The 11,764-nt window shown below is 32.2% G+C and overlaps 1 protein-coding gene across 1 annotated transcript; it reads left to right on the plus strand.

Annotated features, from left to right (window-relative positions):
- The first annotated feature begins 1,295 nt into the window (after nt 1-1,295).
- LOC111380905 (cinnamoyl-CoA reductase 1-like) lies at nt 1,296-3,795 on the plus strand. Its single transcript, XM_023004569.1, has 6 exons — nt 1,296-1,444; nt 1,680-1,838; nt 1,979-2,103; nt 2,855-3,027; nt 3,143-3,328; nt 3,685-3,795. The coding sequence occupies exons 3-6, from the start codon at nt 1,983-1,985 to the stop codon at nt 3,793-3,795; spliced, it is 591 nt and encodes a 196-aa protein (XP_022860337.1). The 5' UTR covers nt 1,296-1,444; nt 1,680-1,838; nt 1,979-1,982.
- The last annotated feature ends 7,969 nt before the right edge of the window (nt 3,796-11,764 follow it).

The raw sequence follows: 11,764 nt of genomic DNA on the forward strand, positions 1-11,764 counted from the left end.
GCATCCCCATCGTCTGACAACCACACAACCCAACTACTGGCATGCATTATCTTCAACAATTTAGGTTTTTTGTGGATTATGATATCGATTTTTCATTTATAATGTTTCAAAAAGTTGTGGATTTTATGATGTTTATTTGTGTATTTTATGGTGTTTATGATATTTAATTTTCATTATTAAGGTAGATTATTGAGTGTAGTAGCGATTTTAGTGTTTATATCGATGACTATACCCGACGATTAATAGTTGTGCGGACCAGTCGGGGCAACCAAACTGTTAACCGTCTTGAGTCGACTGTTCCAATATTTTTTAAGCTCCTTTTTTTCTTTATTTCTTTTTAAGCAAATCTTTAATTTTTTTTTTCAATTTTAATTAAATAATATTTACATGCAACATGAATGATACATACTGAATATTGGGTATGAAGGTAAATTATATATTAGTATGTTAAATTCAACTTTGTTAGTAGCATAAGCAACACTTTTTGCACTAAAATCGATTTGAACTTCTTCATGTCATGTGGAGGGAGAGAGCGCAAAAAATGATTGTGTGCGGTACTCAAATCTAAATAGAAAAATGATGCATGTACGTGAGCCTGTTTCATATGCTCTTGCCAGGTGAGAAAGAGGTGGGGGTGGGGCCTACAAATTTTTCTTTCTAATACATGTGGGGTCCAACTACAAACAGTGTGAACCGAGCTCCTGTCATCTAAAAGGTTAAACCCTAACTTTAAGGGTCCCCCAACACCCCTCCTGTCATCTAAATATTCGAGAGGTTAGTGATACGTAAAGGGTGTCTCAAGTATTGCCTCAATATTATTAATTAATCATGTCCCATAATCAATTTTAGAGTAACTTCTGGTTACTGGGAAAAATAAAAATCTAATTGATAGTTTCGATTTTTTTTTTTCTTTCATATAAAAAACAGTGTATCAAGAATTCAAGGAAAAATGTGTGGAAAATGAAAATAAAGATTCTATTAACATAGTATTGATGCTTTCAATTGTTTACGAAGATTGTCTCGAGGGACCCAGACTAGACTATGAAAACAAAAATTACACATAACTCTAAAATTCCTCGACAGTTGCCCCTCATTTTGGTTTAATCACTTATTTGAAAAATTGAATTCACAATCTCTTCAATCAATCTTGTCGTGTATATTAAAATTAAAATTTTAATAAATTTGGATAAAATTAATAAAATGTATGATTAAAATTAATATCGATAACACACATCATGATTCACTACTAAAAATATCTGAATTTAATTCCAACAAACAGCAGCTAGATTTGAAAGAGAGAACACCTACGAGAACTTTAATTATTGAGCCTGGACTTTACCTTTTAACCTCAGGCAGAACCACAGTCCCAGAGTGACCAAAACCAAATCCATCTCCAATTATCTTCTCCAACTGGAAGTCAATTGGCCGACGGAAGCCTACGAGGGTATGTCTTCCTCCTCTCTCACCGGTTATTCGCTCTCTCTCTCTCTCTCTCTCTCTCTCTCTCTGATCGTGTCCCGAAATATCCAAATTTCTTCGTTCAGTTCCATATGATCATTAAAACTGCAAGTAAATTAAGTGTTTATTAATTGCTGTTATAGATATGCAATTAATTAGTTACACTGTTTGGAAGATGAAGTTGTTAATTCTGATGATAGAAAGGAAATATTTTAATGCAGACTGTCCACCGTATTTGGCATTTGCCAATTGTGTACAAACATATTAGCTCTTGCTCTAGACTGAGAAGCAAAATTGTCTTCAAGAGCACTACAAACGTCACAAACAATCGGAAAGTCCGAAGTCTCCCCTTCAAATTGAGGGGGCGTGTGGAAGATCAAGTTGTTACACACTTTGATACACTTAAACAAGAAAATTCTTTGCTAGTCTTACCAATATTTATTGGATTATCAACTGTTTAAAACAAATGCACAGTTTCTGGAAAACTAGTGCTAAGTGTGTGTTTGTGTGTGTATGTTAGTGAAATGGCAAAGAGAGAAGGAGAAGCGGTGTGCGTCACCGGAGGGAGCGGCTACATCGGTTCATGGCTGGTTCGTCTCCTTCTCGAACGTGGATACACCGTCCATGCCACTGTCAAAGATCTCAGTAATAATCTCTTGTTCTCATATTAGGACATTATCTTCTTCGTTGTGATTAATTTAGATTGATGGAGCATGTTTGGCTAAGTTTAAAAATTTTAATTCTAAGAGTGACATATTTTTAATTAACTTTTGTGTCCAAACAAATACTTACTTTTTCTTATTTTTATAAGTAAAAAAAGGTTATTTCTCAGAGTAACTCTTACATTAATATCAAAATAAGCAATTCACTTATTTTCAACTTTCACAATCAAAACAAAAAACATTTATTTTAAAACTTATTAAGTAATCTTTTTAAGCGTAGCCAAACATCCTCAATATAACCCTTTTTTTTTTTTTTTTTTTTCAACCGAGCTATACTGTCAGAAAAAAATTGACCGAAGCCCTGATTGACCCTCACAATAGGGGGTGAGGCCACTTTTTTCTTCCAATTATTTATTCATGCGGGTCTCGGCTCCTGTGAGAGGCGATCAAAGCCCCTGTCATCCTTTCTTCTGGTAGGGAGTTTTTTTCTTTTTCCTTTTTTCTTACTTAAAGGTAATAAAAGAGTTAAGCTACATTTTAAGAGTAAAGCCGAACGATCCGGGAGGATGACCGTCCACTCACATGGATGCTTGGGTCCCTTGTGAATAAAATAAGGTCTGACCATCCATGTGTGGGTATGCGGACATCCCCGATATCAAACCCGAAGTTCATGTAGTATGATTGACATTTTAAAGCTTAGCTAAACATGCTCTTAATGTTGTTATGCTACTCAGAGGATGAGAAAGAAACAAAACATTTGGAAGATTTTGAAGGCGCAAAATCTCGTCTCCAGCTTTTCCAAATGGATCTTCTTAACTACGATTCCATTGTCACCGCCATCACTGGCACAACTGGTGTCTTCCACCTCGCTTCTCCCTGCATTGTTGATGAAGTCCGAGATCCTGAGGTTGCAACAAACTTTTCTCTGCCATCCATATATCTATCTGTACATGCATATGACTTCTATTAGTACTCTGCTATATGCTGACTTCCTGTATTTTTGTTTGGATTGTTTGATGAAGAATGAGCTATTGGCACCAGCAATTAAAGGCACAATTAATGTACTCACGGCAGCAAACGAACTAGGCGTTAGGCGTGCGGTGGTGACCTCATCCACATCTGCCATCGTCCCAAGCCCTAATTGGCCAGCTGATATTGTCAAGAATGAGGAGTGCTGGACGGATGAGGAATATTGCAAGCAGAAGGGGGTACTGTCTTTCTCTCGCTGTCAAAAAAGAATAAATTAATAATATAACTCTTATAAACATATAAAAAGATAGATTTTGTCAGCATTGAAATTATAATTACAATTTATCCAAAAGAAAAGTGGAAGAATTGCTGTAATTTGATTTCAAAACAACTAGGGTCACATCTTGGTTGGGCAATGAGGAGAATATATATAAAAATTCAAGAAATCTCTATTTGATTTTTGTATACAATTGTCACAAGGCAAGTCATACGCTGGGAGATATGCTAATATCTATTTCTGTTGAAGTTTCAAACTCGAAGACGAAAAAAAATGTAGACGTTGCCTTTGTCTTTTAAAATAGGCTACCGCGAGTAGGTGCAGTTGACTACTGATTATTTCTGCATATACATTAACCCAATACAAAGAAGGATATACACAGAGAAAAGGAAAAGAAGGAAAATATTTCATGCAGCCAACTTCAGTTGAGTGACGGCGCTTGATGATGAAGTAGCTAGAGTGAAGGACATGGACTAAAAATGGAAAGGCAGAAAAGAGTGTATGACACGTAATTAGGTCAAGATAACATGAACCTAGCAGAAGTATAATGATGATATGGGGGTCATGTTATTGTTGGGAATAGACTTGATTTTGTCAACTTGTACAAAAATGATAAGTGATCTAGCTAATGTCCGATTTACTTTCTGTCGATGTTGTCTACTGAAACTATCTCGCAGTTTTGTTAGTGTAACAAAGAAAAGGAAAAGAGAGCAGCAGTAACAGGGAAGAAGGAGAAAACAGAGAAATAAAGAGGAGGAAGCAGGAGAAGAAAAGGAAAGAAGAAAATACCCGAAGAGAGAGAAAACGTGAGGGCAGTAAAGCCTGTTAATTTCCCATCATTGTCCTTCTCTTTTATCCCTCAAATACAAGCCACTTATACAAAATATAACCCTAAAAGTTATGGGCTTGGGTCAGGCCCATCAATACAAACCCAAAGTAGTATAGCCCAAAATAATAAAAAGATGTCCTCATCAGAAGATGAAAAGAAATTTTGGAAGATTTTTTACTTTTTATTTTTTTACATGCATGATGATGCTCTTTTCCATGGTAAAGAAGTATGCCAAAATTCAGAGAACAATTTATCATAGGCAAGAACAAAAGAAACTAGTTTTCATATTTTTCTTTTTTCTCAATTTTCATTGCAGGTTTAAGAGTATATTTATAATAGTGTTAATTCAGAAATGTTCTAAGTAGCCATTTTGATTTTTCTTCTATATTGAAGTCCTATATTATGGTGAATGGATATCCAAATGTTCTCTTTTCACCTATTGTGTTTTTTATAACGAGGTGTCCCAGCTTGCGCCAGACTATATCCTCGTCCCTGAACTTCCGGCCCCTCAGCAGCTCATGGAGGTAAATCGCGAGATGTGTCCTTATTGGTTCCCAGGTTCCCACATGGCTTTTACTCCTTCTCCAAAGGGAGCCTCTTCACTGCCTTACAGCAACTTGCCTTCCAAGATAAATCTTGCCTTCCAAGTTGTGCCTTCCAGGAATCGAACTCCCCACGCTTGGTTCCAGAGCCCCCCAATGTGATTGTTCTGCCAACTTGGATGTGCCCCGGGGGGCGTCTGCAGCTTCTGTTTTGATTATTGAGTGGTTGGTTCCTTTTGAATGCATATGCCTTTTAGGGGAAATTGAAGAGATCAGCAAAGAAACAATATCTCTGTATAATCTCGAAACTAAAAATCAATTCTAATGCTAAAGGCTGTGTAAACTCTATGGAAAATAAAATTGAGGAATTAATCATTGGGAAAACCTTAAAAAAAAATAAAAATAAAAATAAATCTCTTTCAATCTATTATCATAGAGTAATGTTATTTATGATCGCTCATTATAGTAGTCGCTCTATATGACATCCTACATCACGGTTTGTGATTTGATTTATTTATAATATAATATTTTCTTATCTCATATATCAAATTATTAATCGTCACATGTATGCTATGTAGGACGATTGCGACAGTAAGTAACCGCAAATAGCATTATTTATCTCCATAAGTTAAACAAGTTGGGAGGTTTGTAAAGTTTAAGAGGTTAAGCATTTGAACTTCTTGCATTTTGTTCTAAATCTTCGAATTTTGTCACTGACGTTCCAAACTTATGCCATTAGGTGTGCAATTGGTTATTTTGAATGGTTTCCATTGAAATTGATGGTTAATTTTGCTTGTGAACTGCAATTTCTCTTCCATTGTTTTTATTGAAGGGAGGAATTTGTCAAAATAAAATAGGTAGATATATGGTTGATTTTAATTTAATTTATGCAATTTTTATCCGTGTTATATATTTCATTTACATTTAGGAGTTTTAAATTATCTTTTAGTTAGTATTTCTGCAGGGCATGCTTAGGAAAAAAAAAAATTCACTGATTTTGGTGGCACCGTCTATGCAGGGCTCGAAAAATCGTTGTTTGCGAGTTTTCATGGACACCAACTTTAGAAACTATCCAAAATCAGTGTAATGTAATTTTGATTGATTCTCTCAACTAACCAAATTGACAATTTTTTGTTTTTTTATCATGTTCTCTTCTAGTTTTATTCTTTATAAAATAATTATTTCAATCAACATATTTTGTTTAAAATCAGCTATATTAACTAAAAAAATTATTTAAGAGCAAAAAAATGACATTATAATTAAAAATAACTCATAGGCAAAATATTACTTATAAGATAAAAATTCAATTTGGTGTGCAAATTTGCTTATAAAGCAAAAATACTACTAATAAGATAAAAATTTATTTAGGAAATATAAAAAGTTATTTATAAGTAAAAAAATCACTTATATGTAAAAATTATTTAAAAGAACAAATTAATTTATAATTTTAAAGTTTACTTATAAGTAAAAATATTAGCTTAAAAATTTTAGGTAAACATTTACTTTTTAAAGTTAAATATTAACTTATATGTAAAAAATTAAAATATCACATATGAGTAAAAAACATAACACAAGAAATCATAAATTGAAAATTTCACTAAAGAAGTATATATAATTTTGATATTTTAAAAAATTTTCAGAATCGATAGATAATAAACTTTCAATCGTGTAAAAATCATTACTAAAACTACTCAAAATCGACTGTACATAAACATTCAAAATTGATGCTAAAAAAAAATGCTCATAGTTGGTGCCCAATACTCCCAAGCAGGTCCTTAGTAAACTAATTTAAAATTCAATTTAAGACATTTTAATTTTTGTCATTAACTAGAATTAACTCATGAATGATCAGATTATATTCGTTATCATTATTTTAATTAAGGGTCGTAGGCCTTAATAAATGAGTTTTGATTATAATAAAATTCAGTGAGAATTTTTCTCCAAATATTGAATTTATTTCTATTTGTTGGTCCTAAATTGGTACTTAATTGAAATCAACGATTTACAGTCAAAATCAAGATTTCAGTATGCTTTCCAAAGAATCAACAAATATTTGACTTTTAAATTCGTGGTATTCTTCGTGAATTAACGTGTTTTTAGGATCATTCGTTTTATTTGTAATTTGATCTTATCGTCCACGTTGCATCATTAACATTATTGTCTTGTTATATAAGTTCATCGTTTATCACGTGTACTATCTCGTTTGTTTTGGTCGACATATGTTAATTTTTGTAAGGATGAAAAATAATTTTGTGATTTCATGTTTAATTTTTGGGTAATTAACTCTTGTACGATACAAACAGTTCTACAATTCCCTTCTACTATTGTAGCCCACGTGTCATTCAGAATACCATTAAATCCTCCCCCTTTCGTAAAAGATTTTGGCATAAAAGGAAGCAAAAAGATTTGTGTTGAATTTTGTCTCAATATTAGATCCAAAATTGTCTCCCACACCTCCTCGGAGGAATTCCGTATGGTCCATCGTCGAACGCACAGCCTATGTCACCCAACGCATCTACCATGAATTCTTGTTGAACCATCAAAATAGTGATTTATTGTGTTCATCTATTGTTGCAACTGTGTCGTATCTTCCGCTGCTAAAAATATAAATCTAAAAGAGCTTGTGTATATGGAGCTCTTCACTATATTTATTTTTGAATAGTGCTACAGGCATTGTTCTAAAATGCTCGCATTGGCCTCGCCTAGCGCCTTATTTAGCGGTGAACGGCGTCCGTTGACCAGGCGCAGTTAGGCGTGCATTATTATTATTATTATTTATTTTATTTATTATTATTATTTTTTTTTTTACAATTATTTTAAGTTAAAACTTAAAAGTTCAATCTTAACATTGAGTTTGGAAGCTAGGAAATTCAATTAATGCATAATGAAATTGAGCCCCTTTATTTGTTAAAAATAAATTTTGGAATAATGATTTTTAGAAGAATTTATGGTTGAAAAGTAGGAAAATTCATAAATTTATGTGTAAAATTATAATATTAAGAGAACGCGTAACTGAAAATGAATTTAAGAGCTTGTGTGTCTTTTATTATCGGAGATATTATAGAGCTTTGAATAACATATTTCGAGAATGTGTGGTTAAAATTTAAAGTAATTTTACTGATTTGTATGTAAAATATTTTATTGTGCGAATGCGTGGTAAAGAATGTTATTATTGTAAACAATTTAATTTGTTAATGGATAACAAAAAATGCTAAAGAAAAATTCATTGAGAATAAAGGTTCCCGTTATCATTTTGTGAATGGGAGAAGATTGGTTTAGAATACCCCTTATTGTAAAAAAAACAAACAAATAAACTAATTAATTAAAACAGATAATACATTCTGAACATCGAGTTTGAAGATAAATTTACACATGAGCATGTTAACTTTAACTCTGTTACGCGAGCAAAATTATGCAGCAACTCTTAGAGCTTGTTTGGGAGGAATTTTTTACCCCCAAAAATTGATTTTTGACCGTTATTTCACTATTTCAGCCGTAATTTTTAACTTCTTCTTTCAAAAATAGACCCCACTTTTCTTCTAACGGTCAAAAAATCAATTCTCAAAATCCCTTCCAAGCGGAACCTTAAATTCTTTGCACAGAAATCGGTTTATCTTTTTTCGGTCATGTTGTTAAGAATAAGAATCAAGTCACAGTGTTTTCACGAGTAACAATTGGCAAATCGGAGTCATGTATGTATGACAAAAGTTTAATGTTACAAGAGACATTCACATTTAAAAATATCACTAACCTCTACTATTTATAAATTTGAGTATCTCATATCTTTAAGTGTTATTCCCTAAATCCAATCAATCTTGAACATAAATACTTTTAATATATAATTAATGCGATTGAATGGCAAATCTATTATTTAATAGACAATTAAATTAAATAATAGAATCTTTAGATTCAAATTTTCGTAATTTGTTAATTACAAGGAGTTGTGATTGTGAGATACAAATTACGTATGATTGAATCTTAAATCGTTCGTGGTCGTAAGTAATAACAAGATACAAATATCGTTATTACGAATCGACAATCACGTATGGCATTTCCTACTTGTAAAGTAAGTAGTTGATCTTACAAGTTAAAGTGTGATGACACTTGAATGAACACGTGGATGTTTTGTTATAGAACAAAACATTGGAGACTCTCCTAGAGATTCTACATGGAAAACTATTTGAGTATCAGTGATTAATCTCTAACGTTCGATAGTGGGATTGGTTTTTTGACTTGAGATCATTATAGTACCTTATATGAGAACAATTATGCTTTGACGGTGTTGGATATTGCTCTATCAAGGGCCGCTAATACAACGTCGTTCAAATATGTTAACGATAGTATGGAAGTTGTGAATGACCAATAGAGGATTCGTCGCTCTTAGATAATAAGATATTATGATCTGCATTTCATTCAATTAAGTCGATAACGAAATTCTTGGCCAAGGTCTACTCATAAGTCGAAAAAGAGTTTTCGACTTATATTGACTTAATAGTAGAGTGAAAATATGATTAATAATCGAGATTGACACACTTTCATATCTCATAATTGATCGATTATGTTGACGAACGGATTATAATTTCACGGTAAACTAACTAGTTTGATTTTGTCATACCACGTGACATTTTCCGTTACATGTATTGTCATGACACATTGCTAGATGTCAATTTGGGATGGCGAGTATGAATTGGTGATAAATTAAAATGGTGTTTTAATTTATCAATTGTAATTAGATCAAAATAATATTTCACGTCGTTAGGTATCGTGATCGGGAACCTGATGGGTCGCACGCAAAAGAGAATTGGAAGATTACAATTTGTCAATTAATTAATTTAACAAGCGTTAGATAAATTAATTAACTTGGTTGGTTATTTATAGGCCCGAATTAATTAATTGGATTAATTAATTCGCGGACCGAATTTAATTAAATTGATTAATTAAATATTGGACCGGGTCAGGTCAAGCTCGTTTGGGTTTATATAAATAACTTATTAGGGTTTAAAATTTAGTAGAGAATTCATTATTCATGCTAACACAAGAAGAAAATCATAATCCTGCAATCTTGTCCTCTATGTGGATCACCGTTGGAGGCTGGACAATTTGACAACTGTAGGTGACAGATTGAAGTTGCTGGAACAAAAAGAATGGCAAAAAGTTTGTAGAATTTTTAAAGGTATAATTTTCTATCACAATTTCTATATAAACACAGAGGGATCATTGGTGGGAATCGAAATTTGTTTTAATTTTCGCTGCGCATGTTTAAGTAGATTTCCAACTGTAGTATCAGAGCCTACTTTGTGTTTGTTAAAAATTAATTTAGATATTAATGAAATCAAAAGTTGATTCTTCATGTTTTTCTTGGATCTAGCAATTTAGAAAATTTGATTTTCATATTTTCAAAATTTGACTTTGAAAAGAAAAATAAATTTTGAAATCTGATTCAAAATTTGATTTAAAAAGAAAATAAATTTTGGGTCGAAATCAATAAAAAAGGGCGGTTGAGGCGGCGATAACGACGAGGAGCCGGCAGCGAGCACGGGTCTACAACGGCCACCGCTGCCGCTGTCAAAAACAGCAATGAGCGCCGCTGCTGGATGGCAACAACAATGGCACTGCTGCTAGCGACGGCGGCCTCCGCCACCATCATGAACGCCGACATCGCTACCGGCACAGGGAGGAACTAAAAAAAAAAATATTTTTTGGTCTCCTAGGGGTTTTCAACAGTCGGGTGAGGGAGAGTTGGAGGCGGGGGTTCTTGTGCAATTTGTGAAATTACGAGCCCCCTGCTTGCAATTAAAATGGGGGGTCAATATGTAAATTTTAAATGGAGGGGCTCCTATGCAATTTCAGTATTTGAGGGCCCTGTTAATAAATTTTAATTGGCTCAAATTGCAATTTCTAAAATGGTTTTGAATTTTAATTTTAAAATTGTTTTAAAATTATATTTTGAATGGGTTTGACCTATAACTTTAATTTTGACCCAAATTTAAAATTTTATTTAAAATTAATGACTTTTATATTTTCGTTAAAATTAGATTTTAACTTAAATAATAAACTTTGACCCCTAATTGAATTTTATTTTATATAGGAGTTTTATCCTAAATTAAAATCTTAATTCAATTTAAATTAAAGCTGGACTCTAATTTAATACTTAATTAAAATTTGATTTTAATTAAATATTCACCCGAATATGTTCTTGTAATTAGAATTGGATTCTAATTTCACATTTAATTAAAATTTAATTTTAATTAAATTGTCTTGCCCTAAAATCTTGGAATTAGAGTTAGAGTCTAATTTTGTTATTTAATTAAAATTTGATTTTAATTAAATTCAACCGCCTTAAGTTTTATAATTAGAGTTGGACTCTAATTTGAAATTTAATTAAAACTTGATTTTAATTAAATAATTTCGCCCTATAATTGTGGAATTAGAGTAAGACTCTAATTCGATATTTAATTAAAATTTGATTTTAATTAAATATGACCGCTAATTAAATTAATTGATTAATATGATTAATTAATTATTTAATTGTTTCGATCCATTTGTCTAAAAGAGTTTAGACGACCTTAATTGCTAGAAACTTGAAACATGTTTGTATATAAAATTAGATATTATATATGAATACATTTATGTGAGAAATACATTATTAGTAGATGATTATGGACTCGGCCATATGGATGTATTGAATGGTTAATTTTATTCTTGTCGTTTTATTAGCCTACAAGCTCTTAATTATTTTGGGCCTACGAGCCCATTATTATTGTTATTATTGTGGGTCTGCGAGCTATTAATCATTTTGGACCTACAAGTCCATTTTCATCTAGGTCTGCGCGTCAACTAGTATAGGATACATGTTACAACTAGACTAATTGAAGACACACGAAAAGGAGGTAACCATGGAGATTGTAACGCCCCGAGATCTTTTTCATTATTATTTTTTTAAAATAAAATAGCTCGAGGTGTTACCAACATCTTCTTTGTGTAATTTAAACGAAAGTATCACTTTCATTAAGTATTGAAAATGCAT

Source organism: Olea europaea, unplaced genomic scaffold (genome assembly GCF_002742605.1).
Source record: "Olea europaea var. sylvestris unplaced genomic scaffold, O_europaea_v1 scaffold2229, whole genome shotgun sequence".
Taxonomy (NCBI): domain Eukaryota; kingdom Viridiplantae; phylum Streptophyta; class Magnoliopsida; order Lamiales; family Oleaceae; genus Olea; species Olea europaea.

Bases quoted from the DNA above. Each gene is read 5' to 3' on its own strand.
- LOC111380905 (XM_023004569.1), top strand. From the start codon at position 1,983: ATGGCAAAGAGAGAAGGAGAAGCGGTGTGCGTCACCGGAGGGAGCGGC. The intron at 2,104-2,854 runs GTAATAATCTCT...TATGCTACTCAG, and splicing joins TGCCACTGTCAAAGATCTCA to AGGATGAGAAAGAAACAAAA. The intron at 3,329-3,684 runs GTACTGTCTTTC...TACCGCGAGTAG, and splicing joins AATATTGCAAGCAGAAGGGG to GTGCAGTTGACTACTGATTA.